At 39.9% G+C, this 19,014-nt stretch overlaps 1 protein-coding gene across 1 annotated transcript; it reads right to left on the bottom strand.

Moving 5' to 3' along the window:
* Nucleotides 1-180: 180 nt before the first annotated feature.
* Nucleotides 181-19,011, bottom strand: LOC146471694 (TBC domain-containing protein kinase-like protein). The gene is made up of 29 exons (XM_085120223.1): nt 18,685-19,011; nt 18,471-18,543; nt 17,528-17,642; nt 16,914-16,987; nt 16,306-16,384; nt 15,652-15,696; nt 15,423-15,510; nt 13,552-13,613; nt 13,395-13,456; nt 13,156-13,213; nt 12,424-12,517; nt 11,949-11,982; nt 11,078-11,188; nt 10,524-10,623; nt 9,841-9,893; nt 9,521-9,596; nt 9,121-9,156; nt 8,320-8,418; nt 8,157-8,219; nt 7,481-7,607; nt 6,291-6,341; nt 6,114-6,197; nt 5,901-5,986; nt 5,309-5,345; nt 3,275-3,436; nt 3,077-3,189; nt 2,376-2,548; nt 1,091-1,253; nt 181-778 (listed from the first exon to the last, which is right to left on the bottom strand). Exons 1-29 carry the CDS (start codon nt 18,875-18,877, stop codon nt 674-676), a joined length of 2,616 nt encoding a protein of 871 aa, XP_084976349.1. The 5' UTR covers nt 18,878-19,011; the 3' UTR covers nt 181-673.
* Nucleotides 19,012-19,014: the final 3 nt, after the last annotated feature.

Genomic DNA, 19,014 nt, shown 5'->3' with positions numbered 1-19,014 from the left:
GGAAATTTGTCGTTTTGTGAACGCTCGAGGAGGAGGAGGAGGGAGAATGAGCGCTCCATAAATAAAAAAGTCGTTTTCTCTGTTCTGCAGTAAGTCTGGTGCGCTCCTTGTAACGACACTTAACGTCACTTCGTTATTTGTAATGCCAATCCTCAAAGAATCAAACACAGTACGACACTGTTGATTACAAGAACAAACTTTTTTTATTATATACAAATCATTTTCTTTATATATTCTACTCCTGTGGGTTTAGACAAGAGTAAACCTACAGTGTAGCTGCAAACAGGCGTCTTTCGCTTGAAAAAAAAAAAAACAACCCTGATCGCAGGTTAAGACAAGGGGGGCTGAATCTTCCCTTGTTTCAGACTTTTTGGCGCAAATTGGAAATTGGAATCGAAAAATAACAGATTCACTAATAAAATCAACTGAAAATAGTACTGAAATCTTTATCTTTCGAAAAGAGAGCTTGATTCGAAAAATGTACGTACGAAAGCTTTTTGTTATTTTCCATCAAGTGAAAATGGTTCAAGAAAAACACGAGTATTTCAGTATTCGTTCTTCCCGAATGTTCCGTGTGTGTTTTGATTGGAAGATAGGAATCGGAAACACTTCGAGGATCCTCGAGAGCCTGTCCGAAGATTTTCCGCAGATGACACGTGCTCTTCGAGTGAGTTTAGGTAGGAACAGTGAGGTATCCTTGTGTACGAAGTGTGGTCAGCCCTGGTTCTTCTAAAACACACACTCTAGAGAATCCAAGCTTCACAAGCTCTGCGCCAACCTGCCACGAAACACAAAAAGTAATAAATAACAACACCTTTATCTTAATCAATCAGCCACTGAAAGTTAAAAAAATGCTACTATTTTACACACCAATATTGAGTATATTTAATCTTTAGACGACACTGCTTTAGCTTAGTTACGTGTCAGTTGTCAAGGACGGAACCTAGGAATTTCTGTTCCCCAAATTTCCTTGTGAAATTCACTTAGGCTTCTAAGCATTTCATGGAGAGCCAAGCCTTTAGGACTCGAGATTGTTAGTATCAGACCGTGATCCTGCTTTTCCGGTCCCACGATAGACTGTACTTAGTACCTTTGCCGGATAGTTTGCTCGACTTCCCACAACAACCATGATGAGTCTTCCTTTGAGGCTGGTCAGCGTGTTTGCTGCGGTTGAAGGTGCCAAACCACCTTCTTCAAGAAACGCTTGATTGTAAGGAATGTTCACACTCTCTGGGATTTGGCCGCAGGCGAATCTTTATGTTGAACGAAAGAATCAAGGAAGATAAGCTAGGAGGAGACAAGTTGACTGGGATGAAATTGTTCTTCTGGGCAACGAAAAATGCGTTGCGAGTTGCACGAAATGCAGACTACATTCGTTGCAATTATGTTTTGTAATACTTGGCCAAAAATAAGGATGTTCGTATACTACTTTGCCCTCCCCTTCCCTCCATGGGGTGACGCGGAAGAAAGTGTTTCAACAAACTTGACTGAGACTGCAGTCCTCTACTTCTCGCGACGTTGTTGAAACACGTCGGCGCAGCGTGCAGCATGTTTACTACAACTTGCAACGCAATGTTATCGAGAAGATTACCCTGCAAGTTGCCTCGTGCAGCAGGCTACTAAAGTGTATTAAACAGTGGCTTCATCACTCACTTGATAACGAAGTGACTCCGTTTGTAACTGAATGAAGCCGCTTTAACCCTCTTACATAGAATCATGTAATACATGTGCCACTCTTAGAGCCGGTGGATAAGATTGATCCTACGTTATGACTTTTCAAATGATATAAGTTAGGAACACTATAGTATACTGTTTATTATAATGGACGGTGAAAAGAAAGTTGGAGATGCGTGACATTTGAAAATGTCATCGGATAGGGTTGATATAAAAATCAACATAAAAAAGTGTCAAAAATGATTTTGAAAGAAACACAGACGTTTCGGGTATATAACCCTTCTTCAGTGTGGGGAAAACCGTTGAAATACGCTACCGGACACACCCGTGCATATGTTGTCTGTACAAGGTAGTTCTTACTTTTGAGTCCGAGGCTGAAATCCTATATTATGACCATTCAAATGAATGTTCTTCAGCAGTATTTTTCCAAATCGCGTTGTTTGACTTACAACATTTTTAAAGCAAACTTTGCGAATTGCGTCCAGTTTTAAACTTGCGTGCCTGTAAAAATGAAAGGGAAAAGAGTGTACCTCTGTCGCCAAACTAAGCTGGCTACTGAAACACATGAAATGAATCATAAACATTCAATAAGGACCCAAGCCAAGCTTCCCATTCGCTGAGTAACCAGCATTGCATGGTCCGTAACTACTGACTGCGCGCCGTGTAAATATGAACACAATTTTCTTGAACTCAAAGGATACTCGTCCGCTGGCCTCACATCCACGACGAGGCCGCGCTTTCGCTTTACATTTTGCACTTTAGTTGCCGGTGTTGCTCCATTGCCGTTTAGTTCACACACATGTAACAAGTCTTGTGCAGAAATACGGGGACAAATTTCTGACTTGAGTTGGGGCAGCGGGATAAATTCCTTTTCCTATGAATTAAATCATCATTCTTTGTTAGCTATCTTGAAATTAGCATTCATTTTCATTGTTATCTTTCCAGCTCTCTACTCGTTTATGCTTTTTAGCCTACAGAAAAAATGTAACCTTTCTGCTGTTTATTATGCTGTACAAGGTGGTTCTAACTTTTGAGTCTGTGGATAAAATCTTAAAGTGTGACCATTCAAATGAAAGCTACTGAGCAGTACTTTCCTGTGGTGCTGTTTATTATGCTGTACAAGGTGGTTCTAACGTTTGAGTCTGTAGATAAAATCTTAAAGTGTGACCATTTAAATGAAAGCCACTGAGCAGTACTTTGCTGTGGTGGTGTTTATTATACTGTACAAGGTGGTTCTAACTTTTGAGTCTATGGATAAAATGCTTAAGTGTGACCATTCAAATGAAAGCTACTGAGCAGTACTTTCCTGTGGTGCTGTTTATTATACTGTACAGGGTGGTTCTCACCTTCAGAAATTGAACTTTTGAGTTTATCTTGTTTATTTACTTTTAAGTTGACTTACATGTTTTGTTTTGGGATCAGCGAACAGTCTGTCATGTCGCCTCATGGAAGCGGTTCGAGGAGTGTTACAGAAAATTCTCTTGGCGTCCCGTACCACTCGATCCATGTCAACGACTAAAGAGAATAAGAGAAAATTAAAGCGAAATTTAAGAAGACTGGTGTATTTTTTCTGATAGAAGGGAAATGAAAAGCTATTTACCTGGCATATCTGAGAAGAGAAGAATGCACTCGTTAAATCCAAATGACAGCAGTTGATCTCGCAGCTGTTCCAGTATAGCGACCCCAACACACAGTGGGTAGGACGCGTTGCCTAGCAACATCGAATCCCACAGGTGGTAGATCTTCTTCAGTGGAAACACGTCTGAGAAAGAGAAAAAATTATTTCGTTTTCAAACCGTGTCGAAACAAAAAACAAAGAAAAGAAAACCATATTATATATACCATCTAACAAGGCTCCAGGAATGGACAAGATATCCTCTCGAATTCTTAAAGACAGTCTACCCTGTACACTGACAACAATTACCCGCATTGTGAACAACTCCTTTTTTACCAACACGTTCGCACGGGCATGGAAAACAGCAGAAGTCACACCTATTCTTAAATGCGGTAACCCAGATGTCCCTAACAATTACCGCCCTATTTCACTATTGCCAATAGTTTCAAAAATTACTGAAAGGCTGGTACATGGACAACTTATGGAATATCTAATTAGAAATAATAAATTGGCAGTACATCAGAGCGGAAACAGAAAACTTCACTCGGCAGAAACAGCTCTGTTGTATGTCACGGATCAGTTACTCCAGGCTATGGATGACAAAAAAGTTTCGATCATGGTCTTATTAGATATGTCTAAAGCATTTGATATCTTGTTATCCAAGCTATAAAGTCTCGACTTTTCCCAGAGTGCTATGGATTGGTTCCTGAGTTACCTTTCTGACCGACAACAATGCGTCCGAATTGGTGACGCAGTTTCTGAAGTTCTCCCACTCGAGTTCGGAGTTCCGCAAGGTTCTATTTTAGGTCCAGTTTTGTTTACAATCTACGTTAACGACCTCCTTTCTGTTCCTAAACGTCGTCTATCTGCCTCCTATGTCGATGACTGCAAACTGTATTTGTCCTTCCCACCTGCCGAATTAACTACGTCTATCCCTGCCTTGAAAGAAGATCTTATGAGAATATCTCAGTGGTGCTGTAAAAACTCCCTCTTGATCAATCCGGACAAAACTAAGATTCTAACTGTAGGAGTACCACAACTTTTGCAGAAACTGCCATCACTCAATATAACACTGTTTGATAAAGAATTAACACCCAGCCTGTTGTTAAAGACTTGGGTGTTCTTCTCGACACATGCCTCAGTTACAACGAACATATCACTAAGACTGCTTCGAATTGTTTTCTTAAATTGAAACAAATTAACAAGCATCTTAAGCATTAAGCATCTTCTGGATAGGAAAACGCTTTTGTTAGTGATAAATTCCTTTGTTGTTAGTAAACTTCTGTATTGTTCAACTGTTTGGAGTAATACCAGCAACAGCAATATTAGCAAGCTACAAAAAGTCCAAAATTTCGCTGGACGAATTATTCTGGGACTAAGAAAGTATGACCATATTTCGGATGGGCTGCGATCACTGGAATGGCTTCCTATTAGAGAGAAACTTATTTTAAATGATGCAACCATGGTGCACAAATGTATTAACAATCTTGTTCCAGACTATCTTGCTGATAAGTTTATACTACGTTCCCAAGTCCATAATAGACAAACTCGATCGTCTGGTGCCTTGGACATACCCTTATGTCGCCTGTTAACAGGGCAGCGATCTTTTGCTTTTAGAGGAGCCAAACTCTGGTACTCTTTGAATAATAATATTAAGTCCTTAAAATGTCCCAAGAATTTTAGGGGTCATTTCGCAAATGTTTTATTAGGTTAATTTATACTTGTAATACTCTTGATACATTGTAATATTAATATAATATTGTTGTGCTTATATCCTTAATTATTTAATTTAGATTTGTAACTGTAATAATTATTGTATTGAGCTGAAAAACCCACTTAGGGAGCATCAATAAAGTTTGTATGTATGTATGTAATGGTTTGAAACAGGGGTATACACTTGGGAACAGATTTGAAAACCGCAAACATCGTTTCTTTTGGACCAACAAAATTAAGGTCCAGTTGATGAGAACGTAGAGTACAATACTGACACGTTTGGAGCTACAAGGGAAATATACTTACGACAAAACATCGTGAGGAACCATGGTATTGCATACAGCTGTTGAAACAATAACATGACACTTAAATTAACACCAGTTATACCTGAAAATTTCATACCACTTACGTAAAAAATACAAAACTTTAGTACATGCGGTAGTTACACAACTTAATCAATTCTTTCCGTTGATAACATATTAATCAGTTGAGTATTATTAAAAGGCAAATAAAGTGTTCCGTGGCCAGTTGCCCCAGTTGTTCATTGATTGCGGTTTAAAACTTGTTTACAACTTCCTGTGGATTGTCCAAACCTCTTGCCTCATGAAAGAACCACAGAAGAAAATCATCGGCACGTGACCTTTTGATATTCGCACGTGACCCATTTAATTACGTTACGTTAATAACTGCTAAACTAATTAGACATTTTTAATTAACCAGCTTTTTTGGTTTTTATATTTCTTGGTCCAGGATAGCAAGAGCATCCGGACTAACTTGCTGTTAGATTGGATGGGCAGAACCCAGTGAAGTCAAAGAGAATAATAATTTAAAAATCCTTTAAGGCGAAAAGCACACCCTTACAACAAAGAAAATTCAATCTGGAAGAGGGAGGCCATACCTCAGGAATAAATCCTATCTCGTGAAGATGATTAAACAGCTCAGGATCATGAAAGGCAATCAACTGAGAAAACACTGCTAAATATTCTGCATTGGGAAAGAAATATCAAAACAATTATGAAGGATATCACACAGGTCTATAATGAACAAAGTAAGGGTAATTTCAGGGCCGAACACAGAGTACACAATGACAAAATAATAAGTGCGAACAGACCTTGTATAATTGCTGAATTGTCCTTTAAGAAGAAATTGTGCAGATACTTGGGAATAAACGCCGCCAGGCAGGCGTAGGCGAGTGCTGTGAGTAAAGAAGTAATGTCCTCTGTTAGTTCAGGAAAATCCCCAAAAGGGTAATTACTTTATTGGTTTGATCGAAAGCTTTAAATTTCACCTTCGTCGTTGAAATACAGGGAAAGGAAAGGGGCACAGAGAGAATCTAGACCTGTGGAAAAAAGAAACAGCAAATTGGTAAGAAACTTCAAAAACAACAACCAAAAATATTAATGAGTAGTCAATCCATCTTCTCAGTTCTGTAGCTCGTTAGTGATGTTCACTACGCTCCAAAGCGGAAATATTGGCCGAAATAAGACACGAAAAGGGTCGCTGTTAAGGAGTCTTAGCATTGTTCCTGTTCAACCCTCACACGTAAAAAGTCACTTTATTTTAGGTGTTAATGTATTTAGCGCAGAGCACTACTTTGGGACATTTTCCAGATCGAATTGGAATTTAGAAACGTTAGTCTTTGAGGAGAGGGGAAAACTGTAGTACCTGGAGAAAAACCTCTCGGAGCCAGGACGAGAACCAACAACAAACAACAACAAACTCAACTCACATATGACACCGACTCCGGGAATCAAACCCGGGCCACACTCATCGGTGGGAGGCAAGTGCTCTCTTCTTCCCACCCACATAAAATGAAAACAGAAGACGTCTATGCACTGGCTACTCCCCCTAAAGCCCCCAAGTTAAAAATTGTGCCCGAGTCCGCCAATAACGATACTCGCAAGTGCATTTTTGTCCAGGTGAAATGTGTTCCATTTACTCCAAGAAGCTGTCATTTCGGTACTCAAACTCATTAATAATTCATCAAGCCAAAACAAAGAAAATTACTACCGTGAAGGAGGTTCAGAAATGTGATCTTAATTATCATAAAATTTTGTGAACTTTTGCTTCGAATTTCTCCAAGAATTATCAATAGTTTGATAAGCTATATCAAACTCTCGAAAGAGTGTTTCCTCCTATTTCCAAACACCGAGAAGTTGGTTAAAAGAACTCGGCTGCGCCTCGTTTTTCCAACATACATGTACTTCTCGGTGTTTGGAAATCGGAGGAAACACTCTTCCTCGTGTTTGATATATTACATGAAAGATGCCACAACTGCAAATCAAATGTACGAATTTGGAACTCGGAACCCTCAGAGTCACACCAGGAAAACGGGACTGCCTGGTCAAAAGTTCCGTACCACCCGAAATGATTCCACTAGGACGACCCAAGAAGACGTGTTCCATTTATACCCCAACCGGAATTTCCGAGAATTTCTTGTAAATGGTAAACGACCTTTATGACTGAGGGGTGGCTTACCTTGCCAATAAACCAAGTTGGTGTGTGACACCACCCACGCTTTGAGAATCCGCTTAAACTTCTGATGAGCAGTGGGAGAAGATAGAAGTGCATCGTATTGATGGCAGCGAGGAATGTCAACTTCGATCTTTTGACAAAGAAAAGTAGACGTTATTAACGAGAATAAAACGCGTCATACCGTCGCCTTTGTTGTGAGCCGAGCTTTCTTTTTGCTCAAAGTCAAAAGTAGGTCTGAAGTGGAGACTACACCAGCCTTTGGCACATTCATGACAACTTTTAATGTCTCCATCTTTCCTCTGTTGACTTTTCAGCAAAGGAAAACAACCGCACTTTTCAAGTTGTTTATCGATTTACCAGCACATGACTTGTTATTGCGTCCATTCACATATGATTTCATTCTTAAACATAAAGTTTTTCGGCGTTTTGGGGCTACAAAGAAAAGGCGTATATTTGAAGACTTTGTTTGTTGATTCGGACCACAGTTGTCCAAACAAAGGCCAACAAAAATGCGTTCCCAAAAGCTCCGTCTTCTAATGAACAAGTTCACCGTTGGATGGGGCGTTGAATATACAGTGAATTGCAGTATTGTTGCTCATCGCTATAGCCTTTCATTACTTTCAATTGTAAACAAATTGCTGGGGATGTTTACAAATGAAGAAGCCTTTCCCCCACTCACCTGTCTGTCCGTCTGCGTAAACGACTCTTTGTCTATGGCGTCATATGTACCTTGGATATCACCCTAAGAAGAAATATCATAATAAAAGCAAGCCATGTATCTTGCGGCATTTGCATGGCATCCCTTGATCCCCTCCTTCTCATTGATTAAAATCCATTCTTACCAGAACTCCCAATAATGCTGCCCAGATCTTTCCTCTGAGTAGCGGGGGGATATCGATCCTCGCTTCCCTAACAATGCGATCTCTTGTGTAAGGATAACCCTACAATGGGACAAACAAGTTGTTAAGAAATGTGCTTGAATCAGTAGTGGCTCAAAAGAACAGCGAACGAGTCTGGCTTCTGAAGTGGAGGTACCGCGAATACGGTGCCAGCCCCGTCTCGTCAACACGACCGCGGTCAGGTCATGAAACTTTGGTCGTGTAAAATGGGTAATGTTAAACTGGGAAGCTGGAAAAAACAAAACGGGGGACGCAACGAGAAAGACAAAAAAGCTGCATAAATTAGAAGACAAGACAAATTAGCATTAAATAAATTAATTAGCGTTGCATAAATTAGCATTGCATAAATTAGAAGACAAGAAAACCCTAAAGGCTGTTACCAAATGTAGTTTTTAAAGACGATAATTGTAACTTTGTCTCCGTCAATTTTTGCTTTATTTTGTCATTTACGCCCCCAGGCACTTTGAGTGCCTCTTCCTTGTTCGATTAAGACTTTGTTGGGTTTTTCATAACACTATGTTTGCACCCATTTGTAAACCAGGGTGAAAAGAGACATTGTGGAGCAACTTTTGGAGAAAGGACACTTACAACACGAGGGCAGAGGGGGGAGTAGCTTGCCACGGGAAATCGTCACGTCGATTCAGGGAGACTAACAACGTCAGTAGTTGTTTATTGCAAGAGAAATCACAGATGATCACCTAATGTAGCAAATTAGGATCAAGTGTAGTGGTTGTTTAATCTTACCTCTAAAAGTCTTTGAAAAAGGACAATTCTGTGAAACTGAGATAATTTGGAAAGCAAGTTAGTGTTGATAACGGTCTTGAAAATTGGTAAGTGTTTGAAACCAGAAGTAGAAACAGGCAAAGGACAACAGGTTAAAACAGTCCGTCACACAGTTGACTATTAACCCTTTAATCTCTAACAGTGATCTGCATCAATTTTCTCCTTGTAATATCAATGCTTATTTAACCCCTGAGGTCATGAGAATTAAGGAAATGATCACCCAAGGTAAATTTTCTTGAACTTTAATAACTTCTCCCTAGTACGTTTATAAGAAAAGTATGAGGACAAGACAGGAGAATTTGTTCTTTGATATTAGGGGTTAAAGAGTTAAGCTAAACACAAAAATTTGCAGTCAAGTTACCTGATAATCAACTGTAGTCTCTCTAATTGTGAGAGGGAGGTCAGCAGTGTCCAGGAGAGCATACCTAGAAGATAGACTAAAGAACCAGACGCCAAATTAGTAACACGTATTAACCGTTTCGGTAACAAACTTCTACCCTTCAGTGATACAACAAATCTTTTTTTCTGAGTTGTGCAGAGAATAGTTACGTATCCATTCAACTCACACGCGTTGGTGGGTGGAGCCCAAAAAGAATCCCAGTTGACGAGTAGTTTCAGACATTTTTGTTACACTCTTGTCAGAGATGCTTTGAATTCGAAAAGAACACTATGTCAACTTACTCTTCTTCTTCAATGAGTGGAAAATACGCCGATGGATCCACGTTTTTAAGCCGCTGAAAAACAAAAAATGTCATTAAATTGATGACGAAACTTGATGTTTAAGGGTGGATGGGCCGATACCAGTTTTTTCAAATCGATCCGATACGAGTACGATATTTACCGATATTTAGCATTTTTTTCGATACCGTTAATCGATACCGATATTGTGACGTCATCATCCAAGACTTCTCTATGATGTTATCACCCACACTCTAAAAAGAGGTTCTTTATGGTCCGTAAAACATTAAACAAAACACACACAGCCCTAGCAACAGGGTTTGAATTTAAATTTTGTGGTACACAAACAGAAATATATTGGTTTTCGGCACTTGAACAGCCTTCAAATATCAGTCAAGGGAGCAGTCACGTGAACAGTATCGAAAGGGAACAAAACAGCCGATATTTCTCACAAGCATCGATATTTTTAAAGGAAACCTTAGTGTCGATTATATCGAGTATTTGGTATCGGTAACGGCCAAACGTTATTGATGTTCCACTATGACGACAAGTTCATGTAACAACTCTAAACTCCTCCAGTTTAATTCTGATTAGTTGATTAATTATATTACTGGAGAATAATAAATTTAAACGCGATGAGGACTTGTTTACACCAAAACTGATCTAAGGTGCTCCGTTTATGTCACCTCTCTCAGCTGTGTCAGTGATGCTGGGACTACAGTTTCATCCAACAACATCAGCCTGTCTTTCGCCATTCCAAGTCCCTCTCCATTTTGAAGCAGCACACTACAAAACATGAAGAACGCATCAGATCCATGTTTGTGTATAGTCTCTATAGTATGGCTGACCAGTTGTGGCATGGCATTTTTGTTTATAAAAAGCGTGTGTAAAAAAAGAGGGGAGCAGGGATGGCGCAGTGGTGACAGCACTTGCCTCCCACCAGTGTGGCCCGGGTTCGATTAGTCCGTTGTTGGTTCTCGTCCTTGCTCCAAGAGGCGTTTCTTCGGGTACTCTGGTTTCCCCTCTCCTCAAAAACCAACACTTGAGACTCTTCCTAGTATCCACGCGGTCGAAAAGCGAAAACGCACAAAACGCAACGCTTGCTATGCAGGCTATACACCTCAAAACGAACAACACTGGACTGCTACAGTAGGCAAATAGGCTCAACGACACCGAGACCTCTACATCAGGTTTCTCAGCAAGTACAAGAAAAGTTTGGGATTGACATTGTAACACATACATTGGAAGAGACATAATTGGTGGTTTAGTCTTGATGAGTCCCCGTTTCTTCAGCTCTCCTTCAAGATCACCGCCAGCCAGGGTCCACAGATGGAACACCTCATGCAGAGGCCTGCACGGTAAAAATTCAGAAAGAAGGCAAAATAAGTATCTTCCTAAGGTTGTGGACATTGTAACGATCCTTGATCCTTGCAGTACACAAGAGAACCTAGGATATTGACGCAACTCACAAGGGCCCAGTTGCTCGAAGCATAGTTAGCGCTAACCCGGGTTAAATACCATGACAACCTATAGGTTTTAATACCTCTTAACCAATGGTTAGCGCTAACCATGCTTCGAGCAACTCAGCCCAGAAGTCTCCAGGATCCGATTAAAAGTTAACCAAGGTTTTCATCTCGTTCTTTAGAAGTGTTTCTAACAGCTAATTTTAAACTAATGGCAAAGAAAAGTCTAAGTCAAAACCGAGGAACAAAAATATTTTTGAAGAATCTTGATTGATTAGTGATAAAAATTTCGAATCAAATTCCACGTTAACCCAGGATTAGCTTCATAACACTTTGAACAATTGGGCCCACGGCTGTAGCTTAATGATTAAAGCAACCATTAAGTGTCAAAGGTCGTGGGTTAAACTACCATAAGATTTTTCTCTTTGCAAGTCCCCCTTTTGTTCACGTGGCCAGGATCATGCTCAGCTCTACCCAAGTTCCACGACAATATCTACGATGACAATATCTACGATTCCTCCAACTTGTTGAGCCTTAACCTTAATAGATATACAGCTTTCGTGTTTTCTACTAAAAATATCGACCCTTTTCTTTTAAAGAGAGGCAATCACTCTGAACTTTCTGAAAACAAAACGGAATCGAGCAAACCTCTCAGAAAGCAGATCCTCTTCTTCATCCTCATCTGTTAACAAGATAAGCAACACAAATCAAAAATCAAAAAAGCTCCTTGAAAGGGTACAAATGTTTAATATTATCCAAAAAAAATGTTAAAAAATGAGAGTCCAGCGCAATTATGTACACAACCTAACCAGCTGCAGAAAGAAAGCCTGAAAAAAAAATCAGGCTTGGATGGTATTCAAACCCATGACCCCTGTGATGCTGATCAGTGTACTGCTCCAGTATTGAAGAGGTTATGAGTTTGAAACTAAGTGTTTAAACAAGTCTTGTTCAAGCCTGATTTTTTTCCAGGCTTTCGTTCTGCAGCTGCTTCAATTGTGTACATAACTGCAATTTCATACATTTCACTTTCAAAAAGAACATTAAATTTTAATAGTTTATTCCTTGTTACAAATAGAAAGTATTTTTCTGTACTGTATAATGACAACTTACAGAAGTTAAATACCTGGAGAAAAATCACCATTTTGATAATCTCTCACTTCTAGATCTTGAATGTTAAACACAGGAGGAAACTTTTGAAATCCATTATCAAGCTTTATCTAAAATGAAATAATTTTATTACGTTAATTAAAAAAAAGGAGTTGGAACAAAATAAAAGCTGACCAACGTTTTACAATAACAGACAAAGGGCATTGTTTTAACACACTATCAGTGAGTTCCAGATGTTAAGAATTTAAGACTGCCACTAGTATCCTAACAGCATAGACATTCATGTAGGTAGTTCCTGTGACTTGTCAAAGAAAGACTTCAAGTCTTCAAGTTGGTTCCAAACTTTCTCCTTTGGTTGAACCAAATTGAAGGGTTGGGAACATAACCGAACTAAGTGCATTTCAGATCGCGCTTTGTTGGTTTAGCTCAGATTCACCAGAATTTTTGTAAGTGGCCTTGAATTCCTTCAGGAAATGCTACTCCAATGTTTTATCTGCTGTTTTGCACTTCATACACAATAGAAACCTATGGTCATGGGCAAGATTTCCATTTTTGTCACAAAACGGAATGCAGAGCAGCAGATTTAGCATTGGAGAGAACAATGTTAGGAATTCAAGGCCACATGCAAAAACTCAGGTGAATCTGAGCTGAAACAACAAAATGCAATCTGAAGTGCACTTAGGTTGGTTTTGTACCCAGCCCTTCAATTGAAACAGGTTGCATGCTCTTATACACTCAACAATTTTACCTTTCCTTTGTCAAAGCTGGAGAACACCTCATGGTGTAACAAATCAGCAGGCGTAGGTCTAAGAAAAAATACAATTGAATAATTAAAGGGATGTGCACAGATGTCTACCCTTGCAAATTTGCCTTCCATCACAATGCTGAAAGAGTTACAGGGGCTCAGAGCTATGAGAGAGTTAGGCAAATTACATCTTGGGATGTGATAACATACTGGATTTGTCAATAACAAGACTTCAATCATACCTTTTGGCAACATCAACAGTCAAGCAAACTTTAAGGAATGAGGTCAAATCTGGAGGAATCTCCTGTAATGTAGAATGTACAAATATTGCATTGATATGACAAATGCTTAGAGCTAACATCAAAGAAATGTAAAAATTCAGAAAAACATTAGTAATACTTTAAGTTTTTCCAATGCCTGATGGTCATCCATAAGAAGTTGAAGAATATCTCCAGAGGAATCTGTCAAAAATTAAACAAAAATTATTGTCAGGGGATTAAAATGTAATTTAAGCATCTTCCCCTGGGCTCCAACACACAACCCTTCAAATAGGTAACACTCCATACTTAAAGCTCATGCACCCTCCTCCCTTTCCTTTGCCTCCCACCCTGGGGGCTCTCTAAAATGAATCCATTACTATCTCTATTCCTCAGGTGGTGCCTCTTGTTTTCTTCACCTCTTCCTTTCTAGGTGGAACCCTTGTTTCTCCCTGATTCATCCCACTCTGCTCTCTAACGCTCGCCCTCTTTCATGCCTGGATTTCTGCTGAGCTTCATCCTAAACTCTCTAAATTTCTTTCCACCACTCTACTGTCTACCTAAGAACTGCTGTAAGCTTGGCTACCTCACTCATCATCCACTTCCTTCTTTTTCCTTTATGTTTTCCCAACAGGTCTTGCCTTAAAATTCAACACGAACTCCACCCTTTCTAGTCTCCTGCTGTAACTACCAACTCTTCCTTGGGTTCCATCCAGCCACTTCTTAAAGTTCTCACATTTTTATCTCAGGAATAAACTCCAACTTACTATATTTCTACCTCCCCCTCCTCTCCCCTCTCTTCTTCCCCATGACTTCTTTCCTCTCTAGGCACCGGTCTCACCATAGCTTCCCAAATAAGGTCCCCCTCTACACTCTCCATGTGCACCCACAGACTCATCTGTCATGTGCATTCCCCCTCCCCTCCCTTGGTACTGCTCCACCCTAATGGCTCCCCAACATACTTCTGCCCCCCCCCCTTGATCCCCTAACGACCCCCTCCCTTGGTACTTCCTCACCCTAATGGCTCTCCAACATACTTCTGCCCCCCCCCCCCCAGATCCCCTCACCACGTCCTTCACCATTTTCTCACTCTTTGCATTTAACCCTACCCCTAGCTTTCCTACTCATTGCCCTATTAACAGTCTATACTTGCATACCCCACAAAGTCCCCACATTATGTTTTTTCCCACATTCACTCCCTAGGCTACCCTGAGCTCCCTGCTAACATGTTTTACCAGGGTATATTTCACTTGTCTCCCCTATATCCCCCCAATCTTTCTCAAGGTTCCCCATGTATTTTCCTAGAATTCTCCAAGAATCCCTTTTACAGTCAACCCAGGTCACGCGTGAACAGTATTTCCAAGAATGAAATGAACATTCGAATTTCTCTTTGTAATGTCCGAAGTGTGAATGGAATGTTGGACATTTCTCTGGAAATCGTTCCGAAAAAGACGCATTAACTGAAAAAAAGATTTAAATTACTTGGGAAACAATTGATATTCTTGAAATATTCAATTTTGCAATGTAAAGAAAAATTCATAGCTTTATACCGTCAATAAGCTAGGGAAGTTTATACAGGAACTCTAAAATCTCGTTGGCGGTTTTCAAAACTGACATGTAAATTTCAAAACTCCGTTCAAATTTCAAAAATATCGTTCACGCGTGACCTGGGTTGACTGTAAAGTGAACACTTACTTTCTAGCTAGTTAACACCCTAAGCTTTTCTGTTTCCATCATCTCCCCTATATTCTCCCAACCTTACTCCAGATTCCCCCTGTATTTTCCTAGAATTCTTTAAGATTCATTCCTGAAGTCAACACTTACTTACTAGCTAGGCAACACCCTAAGATTTTCGTTGTATTTCCCTGAGAGTTCCTGCTTGGTTTAACCCAGTTTTTTAGTACGGACCCTGACTGGGCTCCTCCATGTACCTTCCTTACAAGATTTCCGCTTGTTTGGGAGCCCCCAAAGTTTTCCATTGTCCTGCCACACCCTTCCATTCCACGAACTTACCTTTGGCAATCTTTGCCAGAGAGAGTATTTTAAATAAAATCTTTTCCACGTCACTGTTCTCTGAGAGACTTCCCCACAATGATCCTTTCTGCAAAAGACAGACAGGATCAACTTAAAAACTGAATTACTTATCAATTGAAACAAGTTAATTATTATTCTAATATAAAATAATTAGTTATAATAAAATTATCATAATAATATTGTTAATTATAAATGACTGAATCCTTACCAAAATAAGATATACCAAAATCATTCCTAATGACCATACATCAACCTGAAACATACAGGAAGCAGATAAATCATAGTATGATAAATATTCATGATTAAAAATTATACAACTTGAAAACCTCTATTTGGAGAGTGGAGGAGGTTGGGTAAACTGGTGATGTACCACTTGATAAAAGGTGGAGAGCAAGTTGCTTCATGTATTATAGCAACAGGAGCTATACAAGCATCAGTGTTCATGAGCAATCAGTTTTAACGCTAAGTTCCCTGCACCAATGCTAACCAAGTGGACTGTTTACAGTCCCCTATTTTTCTGTGGGATTATCAAGACTCATGCTTTGATCGAACTGCCACTATCTTTGATTGTAAGACAAGTGCAATCTGGGAAGAGTGTCTCAACTACTGAGGGGGGTGGGATACCCTGACTAGGGCCCCCCTTGGTAGTTTAGATATCTCCCCAGATTGTGCTCATTATTACAAATCAAGATGGCAGCAGTTTGATCAAAGCTACAAGTCTTGAAAATCCCATGGAAAAATAGGGAACTGTGAACAGTCTACTAACCAAGTTTTACATGCCGTTTTTCCTTGAATGGTATTTGGTGCACCAGGAGGCCTGGGGGGAGGGATCACTTGAGTAAATACTACACACTATATTTACCTTAGGTCCTGATGGCCCAAATAAAGGAGAAAGCCCTTGACCTGATAGAATGACTTCTGGTGCCATGTACTCTGGACAACTGGGTACAAAAATACATTATGCACAGGGCTGTCAACCTCAAACGACTTCAAATATGGAGAATATTACTTCCCCGGCCAGCAATAACAAAGCGCCTTACAGAGGCGTCCCATCAAGGCCAAATTTATGGGTTCAGTGGGGTGGGGGGACGTACATTAAACACTACCAGAAACAACACTACACATTTCAGATTTCATTGTCAGAAAGTCGAGTCTAGGACAGATAGCAAACTTTGTCAATTATCCGGGAGATTACAGACATAAATCTGGAGACGAGAAGAAACAGCTCAAAATCTGGAGATTGCAGACCTAAATCTGGAGACCGGGAGATACGGTTCAAAATCTGGAGACTCCCGGATTATCTGGGAGAGTTGACAGCACTGTATGCATTAAGTTTCCCCTTAAATAGAATGATAGTTTCACATTAAAATGATAACCAAAAACCAAAATTTCAAAGACACATTAATCATTTGTAGCTTGAAGAACTATTCGAGAAAATGTAACCTTGGGAAATAACTTGACACAACTTACCCTATTGGGAATGCGACATGTGCTCCGAACCCTGTAATGTAGTATAAACCACCTTTGGACAACTTCACTCGATCCTATGAAGCATGAAGGGAACAGTTAATTATTTCTGAGCAAGAAGCCCAGCTTGCTTACTCAGACTTTAGTCCTCAAGATGTAAAAAAATGGACACAGACATGTGTTTCTTATATGATAACAAGTCTGTGTGCCAAACTGGAATAAGTTTGGAGTGAGTTGAATTTCACAATCAAATTTACACTTAACACAGTTTTCAACCAAGTCGTTCTTTTATTTCTAGCATTTTGTTTTAATAATTTATAAGCAATTTGGAGTGAAAAAACTGGAACCTTCTAAGCCTGATCAAATTTTCATGATGATCGAAAAAAATTTCCTGATCCATTTTTTCTTCCTCAGGTTTCAGATGGATAAAAACATGAAATTTCGCTTCCAGTTAGGATACAGTACCGTGCTAGATAGAAGAATGAGGGTAGTAGGGCAGTTTCACTCTTCCTTAGTTGTTTTTCTGGGTGTGAAGGAAGAATTAAACTGTGTTGACAAAATTGTGATTGGGAATGTTAAATGCTCACAATGAAACAACCGAGAATTTTAAGATTTACCTTGGGTGCAAGAGAAATGTTCCATGGTGACAGATTCCTATGGACAATTCCATGTTTATTTAAGAAGGAGAGTCCATGAAGCACCTCAAATGCAATGCGCCTGATATCACTCCAACTGAGAAAATATTTCACCATAATTTAATGAAAGCTTGTCTTTTTACAAGAATCAGCGTTAAGCACAAATCTAAATTCATTATATAATACAAATGACAATACCAGTGGCAAAAGACACTGACCGAGTATACAACACCATTCATGGTGATAACTGAGGTGGACCCTCAACTTCGTGTAAGGGAGGGGAGGGGAGGTGGAGTGTGTTTCAGATTTCAGACTTCAACCCGCTGGACCCTAACAAAAGAGGAGGGTCCAAGTTCCCTAGGGTCCCCAAGGACTTAGATCTTAGATCAGACTCTTAGTGGTGACACATAGTACCCACTGGATGGGGACTGTGATGCATACCTGCCAACTTTTTCCGAGTCAAATGCGTGAGATTTTCGTCTTGTCATGACCCGGATTTCCGAAAACGTCCCAGCCACTTCAGAACATTGCCGAAAATGTCTGAAGATGTTCCGACAACCTTTGAACGCTTCTGATTCGAACAGATTGTAGACGTTTGAAATCTTTAATTTTGCAAAAATTTTAATGACTTGTAGTACAGTCAGGACACAAAGTCAACATTAAGCACCTTTTCAGGTGAAATTTAATTGAATTTTTGTTATTAATCATGTTAAAGAAATACTCGTCCGGATTTGTGAGTCAGGCGTGAGAAATTGTCCTCGATGCTTGAGATCGATGTCTTTAGTCCCAAGGTGTGAGACTCACGCATAATGCGTAAGAGTTGGCAGATATAGTGATGGCAGGGGGTGGGGGTGGGTGTGGGGGGATTGCTTGGGTGAAACATGTTTCGCCCCAGACACTGAAAAAAATGAGTAAGAATACAAACCTGAATGATCTACCATTCTTTATAGCTGTCTTCAAGTTTTCAGGATAAAACTCCTCACCAACAATAAGCCTTTCTGTAAAGGACAGGTGATAAATTTAGCAAGAACTTCAGTTTAGAATTTTTTTTTTAAGGGAGCACGCCCCCCCCCCCCCCTCCCTCGGCCAGCGGTTCGTTCTAATGACTTTGTTGTCGTTGTGGTCGAAAATTTACTCACCATTTTTTACCCTAGTGATATCGAGATACTGGCAGACATTTTCATGATAAAGGCTCTTTAGATGCTGAAATCGGCCCAAGATGACGATGGAATTTGGCGTGAGTGGCAGGCCATTTGTACCGCACTGGCCGGAAGGATGAGCAGATGGAAAGAACGTCGAAATTCCTATCTGTGCTTGATCAAGAGTGCCCATTCTTTGTAGCTGTTTAGTACGATTCGGTTAGTTCTTTTAATAAACATTTACATCGATTCAGATTGCGACGAAAACCTGCAAACATCGTGCCGTCAGTGAAGTTCGGAACAAGACGTCGCCATTTTGTTTTTGTACTT

This window comes from Pavona decussata, unplaced genomic scaffold, assembly GCF_977016875.1.
Source record: "Pavona decussata unplaced genomic scaffold, jaPavDecu1.1 SCAFFOLD_102, whole genome shotgun sequence".
Taxonomy (NCBI): Eukaryota; Metazoa; Cnidaria; class Anthozoa; order Scleractinia; family Agariciidae; genus Pavona; species Pavona decussata.
The sequence above is the reverse complement of the archived record's forward strand: the minus strand, read 5'-3'. Positions and strand labels throughout refer to the sequence as shown.

Coding starts and splice junctions, on each gene's coding strand:
- LOC146471694 (XM_085120223.1), bottom strand. CDS start 18,877: ATGGGCACTCTTGATCAAGCACAGATAGGAATTTCGACGTTCTTTCCA. Junction 11,189..11,948: donor GAGGATCTGCTTTCTGAGAG/GTTTGCTCGATT, acceptor TTTACCGTGCAG/GCCTCTGCATGAGGTGTTCC. Junction 779..1,090: donor GAGCAAACTATCCGGCAAAG/GTACTAAGTACA, acceptor GTTTCGTGGCAG/GTTGGCGCAGAGCTTGTGAA.